Source organism: Oryctolagus cuniculus, chromosome 5 (assembly GCF_051225735.1).
Source record: "Oryctolagus cuniculus isolate XC-2025 breed Fujian yellow rabbit chromosome 5, ASM5122573v1, whole genome shotgun sequence".
Lineage (NCBI taxonomy): Eukaryota > Metazoa > Chordata > Mammalia > Lagomorpha > Leporidae > Oryctolagus > Oryctolagus cuniculus.
This window is the reverse complement of record NC_142871.1, coordinates 115142173-115169952: the sequence shown is the minus strand read 5'-3', so window position 1 is coordinate 115169952 and position 27780 is coordinate 115142173. Positions and strand designations below refer to the sequence as shown.

Here is a 27780-nt window from a genome sequence, read left to right as displayed (position 1 = left end):
TGAGCATAGGTCAGGATCAGTCGAGGGCATTTTAAAACATGTAGTCTAGTGGGTATTTTGCTTTTTTTCTTGAAGGAATTATAGCTTTTGGGAGCAGGCATTTGGCGTAGGGGTTAAGATACCACGTACCATATGCTTGAGTTTGGTTCCTAGCTCCAGCTCCTTTCCTTTCTGCCTCTGGGAACTATTCTAAAGTGCTTTGTGTGCATAGTTTTCGTTTGTGCTTCTTCTCTCCGAAGTTTCACTGTCAATTTGTGTGCGCGTGTAATTTGAATTACATACATGTTATTGTACAACACACTTCACTGTTTTCCTGTAGGAAACACTGGGTTTCTGCCTCCTCTGCTCTAATAGAAAAGCACTGGGTTTGGTTCACACCTTGAGCTCTAAGACCCCAACTGTGCTGATTGCCTCAGAATTACCCAGGAGCTTTAGAAAAATGCAAATTCCCATGGTCCACATAAAACTTCTAAACTCAGAGCTACCACCAGCTGGGTGACCTCACAGTTTTTGCCTCACAGAAGGTTTTATGCTTCCCCTTTGACAGCAGCTACCCCCCACATTGCTTTTTAACTTCTCTAATCAGCAAGAAGTCAGCAGTAATTTCAAAAGTCAAACCATTTATATTTACATGCTCATACATGCTAAAATATAATTGATTTTTTTCACCTGATAAACCCCCAGTAAGTAAAATAAGCGTAACTATTGACTAGGTTTTTTTTTTTGAGTAAGTTGTAAAGTGTTGAGTAGATTTCTTAATCAAAATTATACTTATGCCCCTTTAACATTTACAATTGGGCCAAGAGTTTATACATCCTGTATTTGTGAGCTGATTGAATCAGAAAGAACATTTTTTTTTTTTTTGCCAGTGCACTACCTAATTGATTATAGGAAAATTTCTCTTACAGAAAAACTAAAAGCAAAAAACAACATCTAACACCATATATGATTTACTTTTTAAGAAATTAAAGTCTTTTTCTTTTTGAAATTATTTATTTATTTATTTATTTGAAAGTTAGAGTTACAGAGAGAGGTAGAGACAGAGTTAGAGAGGTCTTCTATCCTCTGGTTCACTCCCCAGATGGCCCCAATGGCCAGCTGGGCCAATCCGAAGCCAGGAGCCAGGACCTTTTTCTGGGTCTCCCAGGTGGGTGCAGGGGCCCAAGGACTTGGGCTATAGCAGAGAGCTGGATCAGAAGTGTAACAGCTAGGACTCAAACTGGCACCCATATGGGATGCCAGCACTGCAGGCGGCATCTTTACCTGCTACACCATAGTGCCAGCCCCAAAGTGTCTTTTACATCAAAAGATTTTAAGTTATGACAATCCTTTAAAATAGAATTTTGTTTTTCTTAAGAAAGAGGAAGTATTTTGCTTGAAATATATTTTACCTGCATGATATGGCAACAGAATATTTTCTGATCATTTTTCATTAACCTTTTTTCTAAGCAACTGCTCTTTAGATTATAGTTTAAGAATACAGAGGAAACATTTGTGAAGAAAAAGTGAGAGAGAGTCAAATTTATTATTTCTGTCTGGAAAGCACAACTTCACTTATAATAAGCGAAGAGTGAGTCATCTATTAGAATAGGGAAGGAACCCATGTAGCAAAATGTGCCATGAATGAGAAATATACAGTTTAGGAAATTGAAGAGTTAAAAAAAAGCCAGCTAGCTCCTTTTGTTTTCACCTCATGGAGAATTAGAGGTTGGCACACCTCCCCTGGAGCTCTGATGAGGTTTCTTGTTGCTATGGAGTGATGTGTGGGAAGCAGGACAGCAGAATGGAAGGAAGTCTTCATGTCCATGCAAACTACCTTTAGCCTGCTTCCTAGGTTATGAACATTCTTTAAAGTCCCTGGATATCTCACCTTGTAGATGTTGACATTCTTCATCTACTGTGGTTTTCTCCATTTTTCTCCTACTTATTTTTTTAAATGGATTACATTTGTAACATTTATATTGTTAGCAATTTTGAGATCATCTTAATTGATATCATTGCATTGCTACTAAGAGAATTGACTCTGTGTATCTAAGGCAATCTATTAAACAAATTAAAACACTGATGTTATAGACAAATTTATCAGCATGAGTTAAATTTTTGAGTAGCTATTCTGAAAGGATTTTTCTCTTGAGGTTTTAATAAAGATAAATCAACAAAAGTTAAAGCCGATTATGATTTGAGAAGGGAAAATGTAAATTCCAACATTCACCTACTGGTTCAAAGACTGAGGGGACTTTGAAATAATTTAGTTTCTCTAATATAAGTTATAAATATTTAGCTCTAAGTATGTGGAAAATCTTTTCTAAGTATACTTTACAAATAAAGCAATACCACTTGGAGGTTTAAAGTTGCACATACTGTCAAAAAGAGAACAGGAACACCAAGTAATTTGGCTCAAGATTGCAAAAACCTTGTCTAAATCATAGCCTAATTCCTTACCAAAAACAAGGAGTGCAGACTTTTCAACCTTTTTATTCCAACATGAATTATAGGAATCCTGGAGTCTGGAAGTTAGCCAAGCACAATTGTTTATCCATTTCACAGTGATTGATTGAGTCCCTGTTAGGTGAGAGCACTGTGTGCTGGCCATGTGCTGGAAGGCAAGCAGACAGACACCAAGTGTCTTTGCCAGGTACTTATTTTCTACTTAGGAAAAACAGAAATGAGCCAAAAATGCATTGCTGAGTGATAATTGTGACAGCCGCCATACAGAAGACATTCAGGCAGCTGTGTGTACATTGAGAGAGGCCCTAGTCTGCTTTGCTGAATCAGAGAAGACCTATTGAGGAAACAAGGTTTGATCAGAGATCTGAAAAGTCAAAGTGGAGGGTGTGCTGGATAGTCCAGTTACAGGGAACAACATAGGAGGATTTCAAGGCAGAGAGGAAAAGAAACAAGGCCAACTTGAGCAAATTAAGGCAGGCCAGAGATTGGAGAAGCAACTAGAACAGTAACAAACTGTAGGGTAAATTACCAAGAAATCAGATCACTATGCAACTCTCACATTCCTGGGCAGATAGCATCTTATTTAAATCTCAAAACAATTATAAAGTAGGTTTTATCCCCTTTCTTTTATATGGGAAAAGATTGGAGGCTCAGAAAGTATGATTAGTACAAGAGTCTATAAAATAGCTGAGAAGCTGGTGCTTGATTAAGTTTTCTGAAGAGACTCCCTTCCAAAATCTATCATTGAAGCAGTATCATGACCTTGACCACAAAAAATCGATTGAAAATATGTTTTATGAAAATCTATGCATTGATTTTTAAGACTTTTTCACCAAAATAAATTTTCTTTTTAATTCCATTTTTTTGCTATCAACTTTTAGAAGTGCCCTCGGATAACCTAGAACTGAGATTCACTGCTGAGGCTTTCTTCTGTCCACAGATAAGAAAACAGAAGTCTGAAGATGAAAAGTGATATGCCCAAAGTCACAGCATGTGTTATTGTCAAAACCCAGGTCTATCCTGAGCCCCTTAATTCTTTCCACATTTTATCTCCAGGCTCCAATATTCTCTTGGCAGTCACGGTTCCAAAGGTTTGTAGCTGAGGGAATCAGTACACACCTAATATCTGACAAAAATGTACAGAGGCAGCCACAATTACTGAGAAAAAGTCATCCTGAGTTTTTGAGGAAAAAAGCTCATTCTAAGTGCCTCATTAGTAATGTTTGTTTGTGTTCTAAACTGTATATAGTCAGAAATCTTTCTGTGTGAATAAACCGAGGTAATTTATTTTTGATCATCATAGAGATAAACTGCCTCGCTCTATTCAAAAACTTTTCTGACAATTTTTGGAAGTAATGGGAATTTGATAACTATTAGGATGCTTTAGAAGAGAAAACGCTTGAGGTGGGTGGAATAGGAAAAAGACTTTATCAATCTCCAAATGGCTTTTTAATGTTTTCAGATTTTTCAAAAAATCAAAACATGAGCATATTTGCTGATGCCAAATTGTTTTAAAATTGCATGAATTTGTTTAATATGTTCATGAAGAACATTCTGTTCAATATGGCTAAATGCAAATTAATTGTACTTTTAACATTAAGAAATGAATGCCAGAGAACAGGTATTCTAAGAGAAGCAGTTCTGCAAAATGAAGTATTAATCATACTTAGATAGGTTCTCCACCAGAGGGCAAAAAGAGCATTTCAACACAATAGATGCCTTAATGGCAGGCTGGCATTTGAAACTGGACATGTTTCAGGTTATTTAATTGCCAGTCATCATTCTTAAAATGTACTCAATTGAATCGCACAATAGTTGACTTCTAAATTTCTTCCAGGAAACTGAGAACAATCAATTTCTTATTCATATTTCTCTCTCTAGCTTAATCTTGGTGACAAAAACATCTGTCCTTGAGCTCATTAGTTGTCTGGCATTGAACATATAGTACCTAGCTGGAATTTTTCATCATCGCATTTTTAAATAAAATCATTTTTTAAAATCAGAATTTGATAATTGGAACGAAATGTGTGGTTGGAAGCAGGCAGGATGGCATTTTTAGTGAGGGAAAATCTATTTTGAGACTGGTTATTTTTAAAGCTCCTATAAAATAACATGCTAGTTCCTTGGAATTTATTGACGAACTTTGTGTTTTAAGCAGAGAGAAGATAAACTGCCATCAGTTTGCACCTTGTTCAGATGAAAGCCTTAAGGGAAAATGAGCTCCTTGCATTTCACAGCACACAGCTGCTGCCTGCCCCCTCTCCCTTAGATCAGCTTCCTTGGAAGCAGAGCCTGGGACACGATTTTGGTATTTGTGATTTATTGAGGGAGTGCTCTGCACAAAGCATCCTTTTTTATTAAAGATTTATGTATTTATTTGAAAGTCAGAGTTACACAGAGAGAGGAGAGAGAGAGAGAGAGAGAGAGAGAGAGAGAGAGAGAGAGTCTTCCATCTGCTGGTTCACTCCTCAATTGGACACAACGGCCAGAGCTGCACCAGTCAGAAGCCAGGAGCTAGGAGCTTCCTCCAGGTCATCCACGTGGGTGCAGGGCGCTGGATAAGAAGCGGAGCTGCTTGGACTTGAACCAGCACCCATATGGGATGCCAGAAAGCACTGCAGGCAGTGACATTACCCACTATACCATAGCGCCGGCCTCACGAAAGCATCCTATAAGGAAGGGAGCAAATCTGAACTAAAAAGGAGAAAGAGGTGAGCAAACATGATTTTAGGTAAAGGCCAGCCATGGCCCAACTCACACGGGGATGGCTCTAGAGTAGAAAGCACCTGAAACGAAGGTCTTAGCCTTTGAAACTGCTTTTGAGTCCATCATTGGCTGTAGCTGTCCTGTGGGCAAATGCCTCAGAGCCTTCTTCTCAGCTTGAGGGACTGTTATGTTGAAGAAAGCAGCTGTGAACTGAGTATTACTATCCCTAAAATTTAATGAAACCCGTGATGGAGGATTTTATATTTGAAGTGAGTGCCTGAAATCTGTGTATCTCCTTTTTCTTCAAGCACATTTCCTTGCCTAACCTAAAAGTGCTGTTACCATATAGTTTAACATACCTCATGTTAGCTTAAACCACATGAAATTGCCGTTATTCAATAGCTCTATATCTACAAAACGTCAGTTTAACCAAATTCGTGTAGTTCAACCTAGCTGTTTGCCTCATTGCTTTAATTTATCTGGTGATCGTTTTGTTCCTCTCCACCGAAGCCTTCTTTACCACGTGGTATTTGTATAGCCAATGAGTCTCTTACTTTGAGACTCCAGGGTTAAATTTTCCTATGTTGCTTATCTGGCTTAATGTGTCCATTGTTTTACTACTTTCACTCAAATATATACATCAGCTCCTTTTAGTTTGCTGAGTTCATTGAACTTTACCCATGTGTAATGAAAGCACAATTCAGATATTTAAGTGTAGCTATCAAATAATGATATCCATTTGCCCTTATATAATCCATGCGTTCTGAATGTTGTGTGAATCAAATGGAAATCTATTTTGGGAAGAAAGATATGACTTTGGGGTTGAGCCCTTCCTTGGTTGGAAATATTTATTTAGTTTCCACTGGATATTAGATACTTCCTTAGCTCCATGAAGAGGAAGGTTACTCTTTGCTTCTAAAACCTTAGAAGTCAAATATTGAGGCCAGCGCCGCAGCTCACTTGGCTAATCCTCCACCTGCGGCGCCGGCACCATGGGTTCTAGTCCCAGTTGGTGCGCCGGATTCTGTCCTGGTTGCTCCTCTTCCAGTCCAGCTCTCTGCTGTGGCCCTGGAAGGCAGTGGAGGATGGCCCAAGTGCTTGGGCCCTGCACCCACATAGGAGACCAGGAGGAAGCACCTGGCTCCTGGCCCTCCGGCCGTAGCACCCATTTTGGGGGGTGAACCAATGGAGAAGGAAGACCTTTCTCTCTGTATCTCTCTCTTTGTCTAACTCTGCCTGTCAAAAAAAAAAAAAAAAAAAAAGAAGTCAAATATTGAAAAGTATTTTATTTTGAGTCTGTATTTTTAGGAATATTTGTTTATCATGGTCATGTCTTCTTGTTCACTGGATTTTTTTTAACCAATATGAAGAATCTTCAAAAAATTAATAGAAATGCATATTATGAAAAAACTGCACAAAGATTTCATATTTTTGCACCAAAGTAAATTTATATTTTAATTTCATTTTCGCTTGAACTTTTTGAAGTAGCCCCTTCTACAATGTGTTTTTTATCCTTATAATATTTTTTCTTGAATTCCAATTAAGATCATGACATTTTGACTTCATTTTTGTTTAGATTCATCCTGAAAGCATCAATCTTTTTCTACTTTGATTTTCAAATTTTATGACTCTTTTTGTATGGTTTCTTGTTGGCCATATGTTTCCTGATCCTGAGAGAACTTTTATCTTGAGAGATTTCTCTTAATATATGTGAGGTGTTCTTATTACATGACTTTAATTCTGCCATATTATTTTATATTTTCCATAATTACTGTTTTTATCTCCTCTTTCCAGCTTACAATTGGAGAGACATAGGTTTACCTTATTGGTGTACAATGCATTCATTCTAATTCATTGTTATGACTGTCCTTAACATTGGGTCCATGTTCACATTTATAGATCTCTAATACTATCTTTATCTTCTCCTAGTATGACAAGTCCATTTGGCTCCTTCCATTGCTTCCCATTGTATTGATATGCTCTAATTCTAGATGTTTTCTTCTGTAGTGTTATGGTTATCTTTTATTCTTTGTTTTCATGTTCTTTCTTGTTCTGTTTGTTTTTATAAGAACAATACATTCGGTTTCATCCCCCTTTCTTCCTATACTTATTGTGACATTCCCTCATGTTTCTCTTTTCTTAAGCCCTTGATCTAAGAAGGTTTTTTTTTTTTTTTTTTTTTTTTTTTTTGACAGGCAGAGTGGACAGTGAGAGAGAGAGACAGAGAGAAAGGTCTTCCTTTGCCGTTGGTTCACTCTCCAATGGCCGCCGCGGCTGGCGCGCTGCAGCCGGCGCACCGCGCTGATCCGATGGCAGGAGCCAGGAGCCAGGTGCTTTTCCTGGTCTCCCATGGGGTGCAGGGCCCAAGCACCTGGGCCATCCTCCACTGCACTCCCTGGCCACAGCAGAGAGCTGGCCTGGAAGAGGGGCAACCGGGACAGAATCCGGTGCCCCGACCGGGACTAGAACCCGGTGTGCCGGCGCCGCTAGGCGGAGGATTAGCCTAGTGAGCCGCGGCGCCGGCCTTCTAAGAAGGTTTTTAAGGCTGGTTTTTATTAGGCAAATGTTCTGAGATACATTGCATGCCTGAAAATATATTTTATGGTTCCACATTTGAATGACTTCAACAGTTTATAAAATTCCTGGTGGGTACCTTAGATTTTGTGGTATTAAAAGCCTTTTTAACCTAATTAAAAGATCTCACCCTTTGGAATGACTAAAATCTTGCTGACTGTAAAGGTTTTCTACAGGTTTCTTAGCAAATCAGTAAATAGCTCACTTATGGTTTAATATTTGGAAAAAGAACTGACATTTTTTGCTTCTAGAAAGAATACAGTTGGGAATAAATGAGAGATGATTTTTCTAAAAGAGAGATCTTAGAGTCCCTCAGATCCTTCAAGAATGGTTACAGTTAAAGACCAAGTCACTGTGCCTGACCAGACAATATAGTTGGGGTGGGGAAAGGAAAACAATGAGTGTAGTAAGCGTTTAAAGGTTTATAAACGGGTTAGTAAAAGTAGTAAGAAGAATTTATTTGATTGATACAATGCTTATGAGGAGATGAGGGGATAGACGAAAAGGCTAGCAGATACCATAGAGCTGGTAGCCCCCAGTTACCTGTAGCCATGTAGTCCTTAGTTCACCTGCCTGCTAACCATGACACACACCGTTTCCCTTTTCAACCACCATTGCTGCACCTCCCCCAATGCCGCTGATGGGAATATTGTATTAGGAGAGAGTGTAGTGGGATGAGATAGGGGTCTTTAAAGGGACATGTGGGAAATGGCATGACACCATTACAGTCATACCTATTCTTTTTCTTAAAATGCTCTTCAAATACTTCTGAAACTGCAATGAATAGCTATCGAAAGACTTGGGTTCTAGGATAGTTTTAAAGTAACTTGGGGATTAATGGTTACAAATTAGGAAGAGTGAAGATAGGAAAAAGGCAAGGATAAGAATGAAAGATTATGAAGTTCAGAATTTTAATATAGAACCATTTAATTTTTATTATATGTTACATTATGGATAAATACCTAATATATTTTATATTCTGTAGAAGGTAATGAACAGATGGAGAAAACAATCCCATGAACATAATGTTTCATGAAGAAATAGACTTTGCGTTTACAACTATACTAGATGAGAATGATATTGAAAAAATATATGTTTTGCATTTAGTACTAAGCAAAGTGACAATAAAGTTACTTCCTTGTTAATTCCAATTTCAATTTCTGGATTTCATTTTTAGTCCTATAATGCTACTAGAATATAGAGTTTTCTCCATTTTCATTACAACCTAGGATCTGTGTGTTAAGTAAAGTAAATGGTGTATAGTTAATTCCTTCAGGGAGTGATTTTCTTGTTGAGAAAAACGAAAGCAACTCTAGATGAAAAATGTGAGTAAGTAATGAATGTTTTATTTGTTTATAAGCAGCCTGATCATACAGAGGGCAGATTTAAAAATTGCCTTACACTTTCCTTTAAAAAGGTAGTCTTTAGAGGAAGGACTTCTAACATGCCCTAAGAGTCTGCTTTCTCATATTGAGGAGGAAAGGCCAAGCATAAAGATAGTAAAGGGGGTTTTCAGTTATATCTCAGAAGATCTATTACAATGATCAAAATAGAAAATTTTGTTCTCTCAGATTTTTTAAAAAGATTTATTTTATTTATTTGAAATTCAGGGTTATAGAGAGAGGTAGAGACAGAGAGAGAGAAAGAGTTCTTCCATCTACTGGTTCATTCCCCAAATGGCCCCAACAGCTGGAGATGAGCAAATTGGAAGCCAGGAGCCAGGAGTTTCTTCCAGGTCTCCCACATGGATGCAGGGGGCAAAGGACTTGAGCCATTCTCCACTGCTTTCCCAGGCACATTAGCAGGGAGTTAGATCAGAAGTGGAATAGCAAGATTTGAACTGGCACCCGTATGGGATGCCAGCACTGAAGGCAATAGCTTTTACCAGCTGTGCCACAGATGGGACCATTAACTAATATTTTTAAAATGCATACTTCAGTATAGTAAAGAACATCATTCAACAGAGTGTTTTGTGGGTTTATAAAACAACATGATACCAACTGACATGTATGAATTAATGTGAAGAATCAAATGGGCACATGATAACAGTCAGCAAGTACAAAGGAATGTTACAGAAATTAACGGCATGTATGAGTTCATACAAAGAATAAGTGGCAGAACATTAAAGATTTCCAGTAAGATTCTTTGGGGAGTTCATTTTTACTATCCCCACAGACATAACTTACAACTGAACTGTGGCTCAATGTAGGAGATTCCAAAGAGGAATGGCTCTTTTTCTGAGACAGAATCACTTAGAAATTGGTACTCCTTTACTCAAGCATCACGGAACCAACGAATTATCAAACTAGAAGAGGAACTGGAACACAACTAGTTAGGACGCAGGTTTTAAGAAAAGGAAGCTGAGACTCAGACACAAAGTAATTTTCTGCAGGTCACACAATTAGTGAAACCATTACCAACAATAGATGTGTACTTTTACTTCTAAAAATTAATATTTAAGCTTTTGGTGCTTTACTATATTATCTTTTTAAGAGTAGAGATAATGTAGGTTACATATTTAAGAGATATGTTTCTCATTTGATAGTAATGACATCTTTCATTCTTTAAAAAGATTCATTTATTTGAAAGTCAAGAGTTAACACAGAGAGAGACATCGAGAGAGATCTTCTGTCCTCTGGATCACTTCCCAGATGGCTGCAATGACCAGCACTGGGCCAGGCTGAAGTCAGGATCAAGAGCTTCATTTAGGTCTCTCTCATGGGTGTCAGGGGGCCCAAGCATTGGGGCCATCTTCCACTGCTTTTCCTAGGGCATTATCAGGGAGCTGGATAAGTAGAGCAGCCAGGGACACAAAGTGGCACCCATATGAGATGCTGGCATCACAGGAGCAGTTTTACCTGCTTTGCCACATGCAAGCCCCTGGTATGTTTCTCACTATCAAAACCAGCCCTTTTGGACCAGCACTGTAGCACAGGGGGTTAAATCCTTGGCCTGCAGTGCTGGCATACCATATGGGCGCCAATTTGAATCCCAGCTACTCCACTTCTGATCTAGCTCTCTGCTATGGCCTGGGAAAGCAATGGAGGATGACACAGATCCTTAGGCCCCTGCACCCACGTGGAAAGCCTAGAAGAAGCTCCTGGCTCCTGGCTTTGTATTGGCCCAGCTCCAGCCATTGCAGCCATTTGCGGAGTGAGCTAGTGGATGGAAGACCTCTCTCTCTCTCTCACTCTGTCTCTACCTGTCTCTGTAACTCTTTCAAATAAATATTAAAAAAAAAAAAAACAGCTGTTTGTAAAACTGATCACATACTAGCCCCATTTAAAAAAAAAAACAAACAAACTGAGAACACCACTCATGGTTTGATCCAAAGCGTAGAATTGTGAGCAGTAAAATAAATCAACTAATGATTGGTGCACAACTGCTAGGATACAATGAACACCATGCTGCAGAAGCTTGCAATCTTTTTTTGGGAAATGAGACAAACTCCTATTTAACAAGTTCATTCCTTTTTTTTCTAACATTTATGATTTATTTGAAAGAGTTATAGACAAGAGGGAGAGACATAGCGGGGAAAATCTTCCATACTCTGGTTTATTCCCCAGTTGACCACAATGGCTACAAATGGGCCAGGCCTAAATCAGGAGCTTATTCTGTGTGTCCCACATGAGTATCAGGGCCTCAGGCCCTTGGGACATTTTCTCCTGCTTTTCTCAGGCCATTAGCAGGGAGCTGGATCAGAAGTAGAGCAGCCTGGACACTAACAGACAGTGCTTTACCCAGTACACCATAACTCCGTACCCACAGAGTTCATTCTTTAATAAGCATTTTCAAGATCTCACTCCTTTGAATCCAAGGTGAAGTGAAACATGAACACAAATAGTGCCCAATAATTCTCTAGCCTCAGTTCCTGACATTTTCTTGTATTTTGCCCATCCACTTTGAAATTCCTCTCTATCTTCCAATAGCCTGAGTGATTTCTTCTTCGCAACAAATTCCATGTATATTTATTATACCCATTATTCCTATTAAGTAACTTATCCTTTGGATTGATAAGCCTATTGGAAAGATAATCCTTCATCTAGGTCAAATTTATCTGTTATAAACCCTTATGTTATTCAATCAATACTTTTACTTCCTAATATATTATTGTATTTTTGTATCTACATATTCTTAATTATATAATTAATATCTGTCTCTGTCACTAGACTGTAGTCACCAAGGGTTCTGTACCTAACATCTAGCCCATTGCCTGGCACATTGGCAGGTACTTAATACAAACATCTGTGGTAAATTATTTAATCATGTTACTACCATAAAACTTAATTGATAAACTTTTTCAATATAATTTATTTCAGTTGTGAATAAATATTTGCTGCATATTGATTCCATCAGTTTATACAAAGATATTGGCTGTGACCTCACCACTCAACCTGTAATAGTGTCAGCATCGCCTCAAAGCCTGTGAGAAATGCAGACTCTGAGGACCCCTTCCACATTCTCTATGTCAGAATCTGAAACTTACAATCTCCTGGGTGCTTCTTGAGCACTGCAATATGTTGTAAGTCAGCGAGTAGAAACTCAAATACTTTGGCCAGGTAGATCTCCAAAGTCACTTAAGCAAGGTAGATATAAATGGATAAACCTGATAAGAAGTGACCTCTGACCTTTGGCCTCTTCATAGTAGGAGTAGTGGGGACTCTGTTGACCCCAAGATCTTTGTAAGAGGCAGGCATGGGGTGGGTGTTTGACGCAGTGGTTAAGATAGCCCTTGGGATACTTGCACTCCATATCAAAACGCTCTTTGCAGTTTCAGCTAGTCTACTTCTGAACCAGGCTCCTGCTCATGTTCACCCTGGGAAGGCAGCGGATGACAGCTGAAGTACTTGGGTCTCTGTGACCTATGTGAGCAACCTGGATGGAGTTGCAGGCTCTGTTGCAGGCATTCAGAGAATGAATCAGTGGGTGGAAGATCTCTCTCTCTCTCTCTTTCTCTCTCTCTTCCTTTCAAATAAAATAAAAATATATTTTTAAAATAAATAAAATGGGCAGGCTGCCATCCAGACCTATAGCATTGCAAGCTTAATGTTATAAGATCTTTGAACAGTTCAAAAGACACAAGAAATGTGAACCTGCATGTAGAGTCTATGGGTGTAAACAAGGGCAATTCAATTCTTTTTAAAGCGAAAGAATGTTGAGGACCAAACAGAGCTCACTTGTGTGGCAGTTATTCTTGGAAGGTCTCCGGGTTACAAATGAGAATACCTTTAGGACAGCAGTAAATGCTTCCCAATTCCTCAGTAATTCAGAATTCTTTAGTTTTATAAGTCAGAAAACTCCCTTTATTTTCTCTAACCACATCATTCATTATTTCTTTCATTAATTTACTCACCAAGTTCTCTTTAATGTCTACTCTTGCTGTATAGGCCCTGTGGCAGGTGCAGAAAACTTATAGATGGATAACAAATAATCCATGGCTTCCAAAGGCTTGTACTCTCATACTGACAACATATGTTTTTTTGAAACAGGCAATGTGTGAGTGTTGCTGCAATAATTGGTCACATCGACTTTTGAGAGCTATTCTTAAAGGTTGGACTCTGATATGAGTAACTTACTCATCTAAGTGGTGAGACAGCAGAAGGCACAGATTACTGACAATGGTGAGGAGGAGGTTTACAAGAGGATGTGGTTGAACAACAGCAAAAAAAAGAAACAAAACAAAAAACAAAAAACCCCAAAGTGAGCTCTCAACTGAATGTGATTCCTTGGTGATTTCAAAATGTTACAACCTCTTGAAACACTTCCTCAGCCTCCTAACTGCTGGCAGCCAAGAAATACTAACTTTATCTTCAGGCGAAAAAGGAAAACTGCTTCACAATAGCTCATGTACCCTAAAGACTTAATTAACTCACTTAACCACATTTTGCATATTTTCCTTTTTTTTTTTTTTCTAACTCGTTAGGTTCTCATTTACTGTTGATTTGAAGAGGTTTTTCTCTCTTCATCTTTGTTCCAGAAATTCATAATCCCTCTGGAGGAAGTAGTGACATTTGACAGAAAGCCCCACGCTGGTAACAAACACTTCAAAAGGCCTTATGCTCATTTGGTAGCATCTGTGATCATAAATGTAATAAAAATCAACTGAATATTTCATTCAAATACTGCTTTATTATCCAGTGGTGCTGAGTGAGCAAAGGTCTAATCATTATCTATTACAGTTTCTAGGACTCAATTGTCCAGCCAGGATGAAAGGAGATTTAGTTTCACTTCACCTGAGCTTTCTATTTCATTCATGCTTCTATGTTGAAGTGCTCTGATGAGAAAATCAGTAATTATTTTTCTGTGACACAAAATTATAATTTGTTCTTCAAAATACTTGTCACCAAGTGTGTCGTCTGGGATGACTCTGTCCTTCAGGATGCACTAACTCTCTGAATAGCAAGCACCTCCCTATGTAGAACTTATTTTGAGGTTTATTTTCATTGTCTCTGTTTTGACCAGGGCAGGAGTTTCACACCTCATTTTATTGTCCTTACATAATGTCTACACTCTTCATACAGTACAAAGTCTTTGCCTTCAGCAGACATGTCAGTGTTCAACATTATTTCTCTCTGATGTTTCCCAATTTCTCTTTTGTAGTCAGTAAAATATCAACCTAATTGCTGCTGCTTTGCTTATCGTAGAGAGTAGGCAGGTGAGAATGACCCAGAAAAATCTTGATTCGATTCCATTCTCTGTGGCAGTGTTTTCATTTAAACCATTTCTCTCTTAAGTTCTTTCTCTCTCTCTCTCTCCCTCGCTCTTCCTCTCTTCGTCATAGATCACTTCTATATCTTTCTTCTCCCTGTTTAATTCTTGCATATCAGCTACAGTGACTTTTTGCTCCCATGCCCCTATTTTGCTTAACGTACATCAGTGAGTTTTCACTAGCTGAAAGAATAAAGCTCAGACTCTACAACTGACGTAGGCACTGCTTTATATTGTGTCTCTTGCTTAGCCTTTTATGGCTGTACCAGCCACCCTTCAACTACTTCTGATGTCTGAATGAGACAATCTTGACTTCCCTACTTGGCTTTTCACCTTGCTAAAGAGAACACTCCACTACCTTCCACTGTCTCTCTGCCTGTTGTTCCCTCCCCCTTTTCCTGTGTGTCTTCCCTGGGGCATGTTGCCACCTTGCACTTGCTTTGAGAGCACAGTCTATGGAAACTGTCTCCCAAGATTCCAATCACAGCTCCTGCACTTATTAGTTCTGGATCTCAAGTAAGTCATTCTGCCTCTTGGGTGTTTTAGTTTCCTCATCTGTGGACTGGCATAATGTTAGTGCTTACCTCACCAGGTTACTGTGGAAATGGAATTAATAAACACCTAGAAATAACTTTATGTAAGTATATAATATATTATTATGACTAATCTAAAATCTTCACAAGTTATTAATATCATATTTCAGTCAACTTAAGTATAATGAAAAGCAAACTTACTATAAGAAAAGATTATAAAGAGAAAACATTCCAAAGCCAAATATAAATTATTTGTGGATTACCAACTAACCAGGACTAGTAATTTTCTGTCTCTTTTGCTGATCAGGATAATCAACATATAGTTTTTGAACTTGAAAATTAAAACTAATGGGATTTAAATTAAGGAGTATCTACATCCAAAAGAAGAAATAGAATGTAAAAGTAGTAATCATATAATGACTCTACTGCTTTCCCAAACTGAGTTAAATATTTTATTGATTATTACCAATATTCAGCATTTTCAGGAGAATTTTTATCATAAAATACTAGGAGAATGAATATTTGACAGTGTACAAGATATAGTGGTTCAGACAAACACTGTACCAGTTAGCATAGACAAACTAAGACTCTGCCGTTTCCAGTACCAATTTCTTGGGTTTGAAGTTCCAAGTTGCACATAGAATAACAGGAGATCATGATGACCAAGAGAAAGTATGTGTTTTCAGTTCCTTTCTGGGATGCTACTTCGATTTCAAGTTGGCTCTGAGGCCAGATCATGTTTCTAATTAAAGCAGTCATCCTGGGCTTCTAGAAAGAGTCCTGATGCTGTGATACCCAGACAATTTAAAGGTTGGGAACAGAGTTGGAATTTAGTGAAGATTTTAATTTTAAGTAAAAACCGGTTCCCTTGTTGAAAGTATGCTGAAACCAAAAAAGGTGTGAGGAACTGTCAGGTGGGAGGGAACCTCTTTGACTTCCCAAATGCCAGGGCTCTAGTCTTCTGGGGCCAATGCTAAACTGCTGACCTCCTCTGGATTGCACTGAAGGATTAGGACAAAGATTTTTTGCACAAAGCAGGGCCCTGTTGAGAGTGAAAGGGTCCAATAATTTTCATATCCTTGATTTACCCAGAGCAATGGAAGAAATAAGGAAAATTTCTGGAAATCTGGGTCTTGTGGTTATTCTAAAGTTGGAGTTAGAAGAAATAGTGAATACCAAAAGGGGTAAACAGATTTTGTTATAAATGATTCCTCTCCCCTGCCCTTTGTGTGTGTGTCTTAGTCTATCTTTCTTGTATGTTGATGGCTTTTTCTATCTTCATATGTTAAGTGTGTGTATAATGCTCATAAGACCCATGCAATAAGAAAAATTCCTACATAAGGCAAATAACCCTGATCCATTAAATTATCACTGTATTGTAAATTATGATGTTATCTCATAAGATTGCAGTGTTTATGAAATCCATGTGTGTTGAGAATATTAATATTTTCACAATAATTCATAACATTTTACATTCCCAGTATTTTACTCAATAGGAAGGTACTTTGAAAAATTTGTAGAAAATATGTATGATGAAAACACTGTACATGAATTTCTAAAATTTTCTTACATCAAAATAAATATATCTCTTGATTCCATTTTTTTTCAAAAAACTTTTTGAAGTCTCTTCCTAGATACATCTACATTTACTGTGAATCTGAACATGATTTGTTGCTTTGCCTTTGGAGCTTTTCAATTAGAAGCCTATGTTTGAGAGCTGAAACAAAAATCTAATTTTGTTTCTTCTGTGAAATCTGTCAGGGTGTTTGACTATGCATTCAAGAAGTAATGGATGATCATCTATGCTAATGCTAATTACTGTTAAGAATTTGTGTCTGACAGAAAAAAATAAGATGTGGACTTTTGCTCAAAATATTCCCTATTGAATCTTAATGTTTACACATGGTACAGTCTACTGTTACTTGCAATAATATACTTGTATCATTAACTATCTACTTAAATGAAATTTAAACATTTATTTCTCCTCACCCTACTCCTGATTACATCTGGGGCATGTTTTCTGTGAAGCTGAGTCATCCCATGGTGGCTATTCCTGAACACGACAGTCTTGATTCCAAAGAGGTAAATGTGAAATACAACTGGAGACTTAATTATCCATTTCCAGGTGATATTTAGAAATAAACAAATGTTATTTTTTACATGTTAGCAAAATCATGATAAAAAAAATGTGACCAACTGGCTCCCTTTGTGTTGTCTGAAAGCATTTATTAGTTGCATAAGTAAATTTTTGCTGCTTCTCAATGTGGAAGGTGGTACAGGCTCTCCTGCTGTGTGTAACATCATGACCTCAAGCCAACTCATTCTAATCCAAGTGTCTGTCTTTGTGATTTACTCTTTGGGTTTGTAAACGAAACCACTATTATCTTCTCTCTCTCTCTCTCGAGTGTTAGTGGATGTCCTAGAATGTATGTGTTGTCTTTTGGGAGTCAGATGTCCCAGTATCAACTAGTATCTCAGTTGGGTTCACAGGCAAAGGACTACTTAGCCTACTGAATCCCTTCCCACCTCCACCCAGTGAATTTTGTGTGTAGCATGGAGCATATAGGCAAAAGCTTACTAGCTCATTCATGATCTCCAAATTTCATGCACGTGATTAACCACCTTCACATTTGGAGCTGACAAACAAGAAGTTTTTGAAAAACCTTCTTTTATTTTCATAAGTGCAGCATAACACAGAGACAAAGAAAACATTTATAAAGGGATATTATCTCTATGGCTTAATTGTGCATTCATCAAGAGCAGGAATAATTGAACAATGTTTTCTTCTTCTGCATCCTCTCTGATGAAGTAGAAAATGTGAGATAAACAGTGATATTTAAAGTGGCTGTCTGTAAGAAGGGAGTGGATGAGCCCACATATTCATTTTAGATAGCATCATAGTGAAGTGTGCTTCATTTTCATTTTGCAGCCTCCAAGTTTAGAAAAAAGAACGAAGCATAATATAAAAGAAAAGTAGGAATTATTTTTAAGGCAATATCCTAATCATAGCATTATTGATTCTATGAGTATAGAAAAATGGAAGATTTTTGACACATTTAGCTAGGTTGCTATCCTGAAAACTTGCAGCAATTTACCCTACTAGGGGTGTGTTACTACACCTGTGCCCATGCTCTCTTGCTATGATAATTAGTGTAATTACCAACTTACTGAAAGCTCACTATATGTTAGAAACAGTGTTATGCATGTCAACTTACTTAATCTTCACAAAAATATTCTATGTTCAATACTATTATTATTCCTATTTTGCAGATGAGGAAACAGCCTGAGGGAAGAGTCTTACTCCAAGTCAGCTAGCTTAGAAGTGTCTCTACAGTCAGGAAATGAATCCAGATGTGATTGAGCCTCTGCTCTTAAGTACTGAACTATACTCTGTGCAGTATCCAATACCTTTAAAGCCTTAATTTAGTTAAATACCTTTATGTAAATTTTTCTTTCTTTATTTCTTCATATACTGTTTACATCTTTCCCTTTTTAAATTTTTCATAAAATAATATATTTTATTGTGTAGTAAGCCTCCTTTTCATAGCAAAGATATTTTATGTCAAATAAGTTAGCCCTTTCAGTGTGATGATGTTCAAAAATAATTAAAGCAAAAAAAAATTTAAGTGAATAAATTTTGTACATTTTGGATGAATATAAAAATCAAATGTTTTTTAAGCACGATCATTTTTGTTCAACTTCATATAGGCTATATTTACACTCAGCCATATAAAAGAATGAAATCCTTTCTTTTGTAATAAAATGGATGCAACAGGAAACCATTATACTCAGTGAAATAAGCCAGTCCCAAAAAGACAAATACCATATGTTTTCCCTGATCTGTCGTTACTAATAGAGTACCTAAAATGTAATGCCTAAGAGTGAAATTGGCATTTTGAGGTTCTATGATTGTTTACAGTCCTTGTCTCTATTGTTGAGGAACAATGTTTTTTTTTTTCCAACTTATTATTTGTTGAACTCTTTATTTTGGTGGGGTTCATTTTATGAGCATAAAGTAAACTGAAAGTAGATCACTGTAAAAATTAAGGGTGGTACTAGGAGAGGAAGAAGGGTGGGAGCATGGGCGAGAGGGAGTGTGGGTGAGAGGGAGGGCGGGGTGGGAAGTATCACTATGTTCCTAAATCTGTGTACATGAAATACTTGAAATTTTAAAAATTCTACCTTTAGAAAAAGGTTTTCTACACAATAAGAAAAATAAGTTGGTTATTTGAATAATAAAACATCTGGTTCATATAATAAATGATGAATTGAACATCTTTAAACATTTATTTATTTATTTGAGAGGCAGAGTTATAGACAGAGAAAGGAAGAGACAGAGAGAAATCTTCCATCTGCTTGTTCACACCCCAAATGGCCACAATAGCTGGAGCTGGGCGGATCTGAATGTAGGAGCCAAGAGCTTCTTCCTGGTCTCCCATGCAGGTGCAAAGGCGGGGCCGTTGCTTTTCCACTCCATAGCAGAGAGCTGGATCAGAAGTGGAGCAGCCAGGACTAGAACTGGCACCCATAAGGGATGCTGGTACTGCAGCCAGAGGCTTAGCCTACTACACCCCAGCACTGGCCCCAAGAATTTTTTTTTATATAAAGATTTATTTTATTTAATTGGAAGTCAGTGTTGGGGGGGGGAGAGGGAGAGGGAGAGGGAGAGGGAGAGGGAGAGAGAAGAGAGAGAGAGAGAGAAAATGAATCTTCAATCTGCTAAAACATTCCCCAGATGGCTTAATAATCAGCGCTGGGCCAGGCTGAATCCAGGAGCCAGGAGTTTTTCCAGGTCTCCCACATGGGTGGTAGGGGCCCAGGTATTTGGGTCATACTCCACTGCTTTCCCAGGCCATTAGCTGGGACTCCAACCTGTGCCCACATGGGAAGCTGGCACTGCAGGTGGAGGCTTTACCCCCTATGCCACAGCGCCAGCCCGTTTTGCATTTATTATACTAACTTTAACAACCACTGCAGACAAAGCTTAAAATTAAGCTAGTGAAAAGATTGCCCCCCCAAAAAGATTTTGATTCTAATCTGCAGTATCTGAGAAATGCCAAGAAAGAAACTGTATGAAATTTCACATTTGTGTGTGTCGCTGTTAGTATTAAAAGAAACTTAAGTAATTAAACAAAAGTGCCACATTTCACTTTTGAATAGCATTGGCACATATTAGAGCAATTTAGCAACTTTTACAATTCCTCATGTATGTGATCAGACCTTAATATTGATCCAAATATTTTCTTCAAATCCTCTCTGGGTACTTATTTACCTGCAAAACATCAACCAAGAAAAACATCTGCTTTCATAAAGCAATGCAATCTCATGATTCTATGGCCTAAGGGGGCAAACCATTCCAGTTGCAAACCCAGTGAAAACAAAGAATTAAGGAAGAGCCCTGGATTGCATCTCAGGATCTTTCCCTTGCTTTTTCTTTCATTTACCCTTACCCTCACATTTGACAACAAACCTATCAAATTGACTTTCTTGGAGCTGGATTTTTATTTTAATTTTTTAAAGATTTATTTGTTTATTTGAAAGAATTATAGAGAGGTAGAGACAGAGAAAGAGTTCTTCCATCTGCTTGTTCACTCCCCAGATGGCCGCAATGGCCGGAGCTGAGCCGACCCGAAGCCAGGAGCCAGGAGCTTCTTCCTGGTCTCCCTTGTAGGCCATCTTCTTCTGCTTTCCCAGGCCATAGCAGAGAGCTGGATCAGAAGAGGAGCAGCCGGGACAAGAACTGGCACCCATATGGGATGCTGGTGCTTCAGGCCAGGGCTTTAACTCGCTGTGCCATAGCGCTGGCCTGAGCTGGTTTTTTAGTGAACCAAATTACGCTGCTGTTTGAGAGGCTCCATAAGGGAGTTTGTTGTTTAAGTTCTGACTGCTCCACACTTCCAATCCAGCTTCCTGCTAATGCACCTGGGAGGCAGCTGATGATGTCCCGAGTACTTGGGTTCCTGTGAAGCACATGTTAGACCCAGATGGAGATTCTGACTCCTAGCTTCCACTTGGTTTAGCTCCAGCTCTTGAGGACATTTGAGTAGTGAACTAGCAGATGAAAGATTGATTCTCTCTCTCTCTGCCCTCTGCCTTTTAAACAAACAATAACTTAAAAAGTAATGACTTTCTTGTATTGTAACCCCTTAGTCTATGTTGGGAAAATCGAAAAAAAAATCTTTCTGCCAATGCATAAATCCTCTTTACAAAGACGATAGGGAAAAAGCACACTTTTATTTTTATAAGTACCAACCAGAATGCTATTGCCTATGCGCATCATAGGCAATCTGCTAAGAGATTACAAATACAGGAAGCAATCTCACCCTTTATATAGCCAAGCAGATTTAGCCCCATTATATACATATTCTCAAGATAAACAATAACTCATCCTCAAGTAGGAGGAAATGACAGTACCATTTATCACACATAGTTCATCCTAAATTTACCTGGTAATTGGGGCAAGCATTTGTGTCTGTCTTCACACAAAGGAAAAATAAACTTTTCCTATATTTAGGATGGGAGAAAGTTTCACAACTGTGAGTCACATGTCAACGAAATATAGGGTCTCAGCCTCCTGGAAATTAGGAGATAGGGGCCTCTCTTCCCTGGATTTTACCTTCATTCAAAGGAGGTCATTCTTAAATCCTTGAGAAAGACTTTATTGTTCTGATAAAAGGCTCATCTAGTTTTCAAAAGGAATTATTTTCATTTCAAAGAGAGGAGTTTGTATTTACAAGACAAGGGCTTTTTTTTTTTTTAAGTGAATGCTCTAAGAAAAAAAAAAAAAAAAAGACAAATGAGCCCAGGAAAATCACTTCCCTTTATTCAAAAGGGAAATAATGAAGCTCTTATTTTTGATTTCCATATGTACCTACACATGGTTGGGCCTTTCTAAGACTGAAAGCTCAGAAGACTTTGACTTTGAAAGAGACAATAAAAAGAAACCTGTCTTACTTATTTGCTCTTCCAGAAACCCAGTTAAATCTTTTTTAGGAGGTGTGTGTGTGTTGTGTGTGTGTGTGTGTGTGTATGTGCATGTGTGGCGGGGTGCTGGGGAGGTGGAGGGGTTAAGAATTTTGAAGTCTCACCTTCAAAGTCATCTCTAAAGATTGAAGTTGGTATGGCAGATTGCAGTGAGTCTGTAAAACTGAGCAGAAGTCAAGAACTAAAAGGACTTAACACTCCTCTGCATCAATGCTTGGGAAAACTATTCCTAGTTTTTCAAAAAAAGCAATAAAGTCAGGGTTAATAGCTATTTGGAGCTCAGGTCATTCAGTATCAGGTGATTTTGATTCCAGATCAATGTTTTGCTCTCTCTAGAGCTATTGTACTGGCATTTTTTATCTATCACACTGTATATATTATAGTGCCTGACAGCTTTGTATTAGATCATGTGTTTTCTTACCACAGTTCATAGTTCCATAAGTGAACAAAATACAGTTACAATCTTTTAGAAAAAAAGCAATATGCAATGTGATGTTTTGATATATATTCTCTAGAAGTGGCTTTTTTCTGGATATGTGAAATCTGGTTTCATATTTATAAGAACATACATGTATTTTGCTTTCATTTGGCAGGAAAAAAGTATACATATTTGGCTTTGCAAGAAAATGGAATGTAAAACTAATCTCTAGAACATATTCTTTTAAAAAGTTTTCTGGTGTTGGGTTTCACAATGCTACATTAATTATTAACCAAATTAACTTTAAACAAAAAGAAATTTTTGGAATTTAGTTCCCTTCAGAATTATGACATGCAAAGTATTATAAGTTCTTTCTTACTTACTTATATTTCTTACTTATTTATATTTTACTTTCTTTCTTACTTATATTTTGTTACATCCAAAATAAGTGTGCTATTCAATTGGAAAAGTGGGAAAATCTTGAGCCTTAAGTGTCAAAGTGCTAGTCTAAAAATAAGGATTTATATATTTATATAATGGAATTTATCTTCATGCCTATCATTGTTATTCCCAAGTTATTTAGCTCTTTACCCATGTTAAGATGGGCAAAAGAAAGTAAAACTTTCATAAACTGTCTAAAATGATGCCTCTGCTTTTCATTGTATAATCCATCATTTCCAATCAGCTGGGGAACTAGATGCCAAACATTACTTTGATCCACCAGTGGGTTCAGAGAGGACTGACAAATTGTGCTGAGTTTGCCAGTGTGGTATCAGAGGATTGACTACCTATGCTTCTTTAATCTGATTTAATTATTTACATAATTATAAAATATTATATTTGAAAGAGTTTTTAAAGGCATTTCCTTCAATATTTCATTTAATGTGATAATCTTGTCTACAAAATGTATCTTTATATATGAAGATAGTTAAAAATTAATGGAAAATATAATTAAAAATGTATATTTTGGAGAAAATTTATTGAAATCCATGCTCACTTGGAGTCTTCAGAAATTTAATGGAAATGGGTATCATGAAAAAATATTCATAGCTTTTACACTCAAATAAGCTTATTTTTAATTCCATTTCTCCTTGAATTTTTTGAAATACTTGTGTATCTCCTATTTGTATTCATCTGAAGATAAAGTGTTTACCACTTCACAAGGCAGACTCAATTTATGTTTATTATGACTAAGAAAAATGAAATAATGACTATATGAACAGCAAAAACAAATAGAAGGGACTGAATAAACTTCCATTTAATTTGAAGTACTTTGGCCTTGGCCATGATATTTAATTTTCTTGAACCTCAATTTCATTATATGTACAATGAGATCAAAAGATTATGATGAAGATCTGTGCTACTGTATAGAAAGTACTTAACATATAAAATATGTAACACTTAATGAGTGTTAGCCAAAGGACAATATATTTGAATCTCTTATAATAATATCAACTAAATGTTGATGATTTCAGGAAAATGAAATTAATGTTGATTTTTGTTTGTTAAAAAATAACAGGATAATTTAGTCATTTCCTTCTGTCATTCTAGAGCTTCACAGAATGAATCCAAGGTGATAAAAGTACAACTCATTTCTCTCTCTCTCTTTTAGAGGTTTATTTATTTGAAAGGCAGAGTGTCAGAGAGAGGGAGAGGGAGAGAGAGAGGGAGAGAGGGAGGGAGAGAGAGAGAGAAAGAGAAAGAGAGAGAAAGGAAGAAGGGAAAAGAGAGACTGAGAGAGATTGATCTTACAATTTCTAATTTTCTGGTTCATTCTCCAAATGCCCCACGAGAGCTGGGGGTAGGCCAGGCAAAGCCAGAAGAGTCAGGAACTCCATCCAGATCTCTCACATGGGTGGCAGGAACCCAAGTACTTGACCCATCATCTCTGCTTCCTAGTTGCATTAGCAGGAAGCTGCATCAGAAGTACAGAGTAGCTGAGACTCAAATCAGAAACTCAGACGTGGGCTTCAGGCATCTTAAACAGAGGCTTAACCTGCTGTACCACAACACCTGCCTCAACTCACTTATTTCATAACTCAATTTTCCATGATCAGAAAAATCAGTATAGTAATATAGTTACTCCCAGGTCTCCACGCTTTGGCTTTATCTCCTCTTCTCGTCTAACAAATGCAGTTTCTCATAATGGCACAGAATATATGTTTCATAATCTTGTTTAGCTACTTGGCCATGCTATCCTCAGGGTTCCTGCTGATTTATTTTTCTGATTTAGTTACCCTTTGCACATAATCAGTGTCCTCCATGGAGCCAGCTCTCTTCCACAAGTCTCCCACACCCCTACTTATTCACCCCATGATGGGGCCCAGGGCATAGCAAAGAGAGTTGCCTACAGGAAAGCAATAGACCCTTTTATTCTTCCCCAGCCATTTTGTCATGCTCCATCAGCAGCCAAAAGTTGGGACCTGGAAAGAGAAAGTTCTGGCCCTTTCCTCCTTTGGGGTCATTCCTTACCATTCCCATTGTTCTATTAAGTAATGTTTTGAAACTAAAATTCTCTTCTTGCCTCATCTCTGAGGTTTTCTTTTATATTTTCTTTTGTATAATTTGCCTCCACAGTTGGTAATAACCATATCTTTTCAGTTAAGTTTATCTTATCTGTTCTAGACAGTCTAACTCTATCAAACAGAGATTAAGTGGATAAAGAAATTATTGAATTCACTCCCCCACCACATAGCAACATTATAAAGCCAAAAAAATCAATATACGAAGAAAAAGCAAGAGGTTCTTTTCTGTCTCTCTGTGTTGTAATATTCCATTCACTTTAAGTCCTTGTTTAGATGCTACATTTTAGGGAATGATGCAGTCAATATTAAAGGAATGATAAGGTAGCAGCAAAATAATGAGAGGGTGAGGGACTGTGGGTAGGAAACGATAATACTGTTCCTTAAGGCTGCCAGCCCCTCAAAGCCATCACGACTCCTTGTAGGAGGTCAGAACAGCTCTGCTTAGCTCTCAAGAGATTAGAATCTTATGTGAAGGTACAGCCAGGAGTCTTTATTATGCCATTAACCATGTAACAAGAAAGCAACAACTGGACTAATAACAAACACAGTTCCTCATTATTTTTTCTATGAGATGCTATGCCTAAATATTAATGTATAATTTTAAAGCACATTTTCTAAGTTTATTGAACTATATCAACCTTTTGTTTCTCTTATTTTGCAGCAATGAAGTTGGAACAGAAGTTGAAAACACAGGCTGCTGGTTTTATGGAATGCTGGTGTTAACCACTTGCTAGATTAAATTATTTTTCAGAAGGAGTGCTCCCTTTCTGAACTGCAGTGCAGCAGAGGCACTAAACAAAGTTTGCTGTAGACATATAGCATCACAGTCCTCTACTAACACCCAGCATAGAAAAGATTTACTTACAGCTTCTTGCATCTTTGATAAAGCCTTTAATGCCTTCTATTATGCTGACAGCAATACTAATGTGACCTATATTTAGCCGGAAAATAAAGAAGAATCATGGGTAAATAGAAGAATGGATGTGACTGTTTTTCAACATTAGTTTGTTTAAAGCATATGTTATTAACATATCAGGATTTTATTTATTGTTTGATTTACTTTTTACATATAAAAAATAAGTTGCAAAAACCTATTTCCTTCCTGCTCTCAAGGAAAACTAATTATTTAGGGGTCCACTGGGGAGAATGCGAACATGAGAAGGTTGACATTTCATGTAACACAACAATGATTTTTTCTGTTCTGTGCTGCTGGAACAGACTGTACCAGGGACATCCCAATGATGATGAGGTTTTTCCAGAATCACTCTTTGTTTGATTGTCATCACATTATTCTCATGAAGACTACTTAAGAGGCAGTTTGTACCCACAATCTGAAAGGCAGCAGAAACTACAGAGCAAATCCACACTGTGATGAAACTCCTGGAGCCCATCAGAAGTATATTTGGATCTTAGCTATTGATAGCTGATACTCCCCAGCTTAGAGCATTTTGCTTTCATAAGACTGGGTAGGCCCTTTCTTATGTATGGGTATATTTGTTGACTCATGTTTATCATTTATAACAATTTCTTTCTCTGCTATAGGCATACATTATTTATTTAGTGTTTATATTTTGCTTGAATATTTTTAAAGATTTTCTGCATATATCTTCAATAAATGTAAATGGTATTGTTTATATTCTACTTCTGTAGCTTTTCACTCAGCAGTATGCTTTTTTTTTTTTTTTTTGACAGGCAGAGTGGACAGTGAGAGAGAGAGACAGAGAGAAAGGTCTTCCTTTGCTGTTGGTTCACCCTCCAATGGCTGCCGCGGCCAGCGCGCTGCGACCGGCGCACCGCGCTGATCCGATGGCAGGAGCCAGGAGCCAAGTGCTTTTCCTGGTCTCCCATGGGGTGCAGGGCCCAAGCACCTGGGCCATCCTCCACTGCACTCCCTGGCCACAGCAGAGGGCTGGCCTGGAAGAGGGGCAACCGGGACAGAATCCGGCGCCCCGACCGGGACTAGAACCCGGTGTGCCGGCGCCGCTAGGCGGAGGATTAGCCTAGTGAGCCGCGGCGCCGGCCAACAGTATGCTTTTAAGTTCTCTACACATTGCTCAGTAGATGTCTAATGGGTTATTTCTTCCTAGCTGTATAGTGAGGTCTCATCACATTTCACCTACTTGTCTACCCTGTCTCCCAGATTATCTCCTTGTATCATGACCTGTTGTGATGTACATTATTGTGTGTGCTTCCTTGTGGAACCTTGTGAAAATTTCTCAAAAATATGGGACTAGCATTGTTTAATTCTAGAGTATGTATCTGTTATTTCACTAAGTTCTTCCAGATTGCTCTCTAGAAGGGATAAACCATTTTTATTTCCACCATCATCACATTAAAGCCTTTAAATCCTTAAATCCTCCACCTTTGAAGATCTGAGCTTTGAAACATTAGGGTATCCTACCATTTTAGACAACCTTTAAAATGGAAAGGTTGCTTTTAACATGGTATCGTAGTCATCTTAAACTTTCCATTTTCAAGGCATTTTATACCCTTTAAATCACTGCAGTTGTAAGTTAAGTATTATACTCATCAAAACTTGAGCCTGCAGTGTTACTTGATGGAGTCACCAAATTAGTGAATGACAAACCTAGCACAATGTCTTTTGATTAACTACTGTGTTGTTTTCACAAAAGCATTCTGCATCCAGACACTGTGATCTGATTTATTTGTTAAGTATCTCACCAAAGACCCTAGTTTTATAGGCACGAGCAAAAGGAGAGCACATGTTGGCTGTGGGGAGAACATGGGACATGGAAGCTGGTGGTTGTTTTGATTGCTGAATGCAGCAGTCAGTGTGCTGAGGAGACTGAGAATACCAGGGATATTTCTGAGTAGGAAAGGGGCAGAAACAGGTGATAAGGAATAGACCAGTGGTGAGGCTGTG

At 37.8% G+C, this 27780-nt stretch overlaps 1 protein-coding gene and 1 long non-coding RNA gene across 51 annotated transcripts in view; both read left to right on the top strand.

Annotated features, from left to right (window-relative positions):
* Window positions 1–25871, top strand: part of MLIP (muscular LMNA interacting protein) — a 314125-nt gene extending 288254 nt beyond the window's left edge. For 29 of the 50 annotated variants that reach the window (XM_089333120.1, XM_070073956.2, XM_070073948.2 and 26 more), the window contains 2 exons: window positions 16998–17051; window positions 25558–25871. In XM_089333120.1, coding sequence (XP_089189246.1) covers window positions 16998–17051; window positions 25558–25563 — 60 coding nt within the window. In that variant the 3' untranslated portion in view covers window positions 25564–25871. The remainder of the gene's footprint in view (window positions 1–16997; window positions 17052–25557) is intronic. The other 21 variants (XM_070073947.2, XM_070073968.2, XM_070073944.2 and 18 more) reach the window with 1 other exon arrangement.
* On the top strand, window positions 4923–13329 carry LOC149126618 (uncharacterized). The gene is made up of 2 exons (XR_016233984.1): window positions 4923–7314; window positions 7690–13329. It is a non-coding gene; the product is annotated as an uncharacterized LOC149126618 (long non-coding RNA).
* Window positions 25872–27780: the final 1909 nt, after the last annotated feature.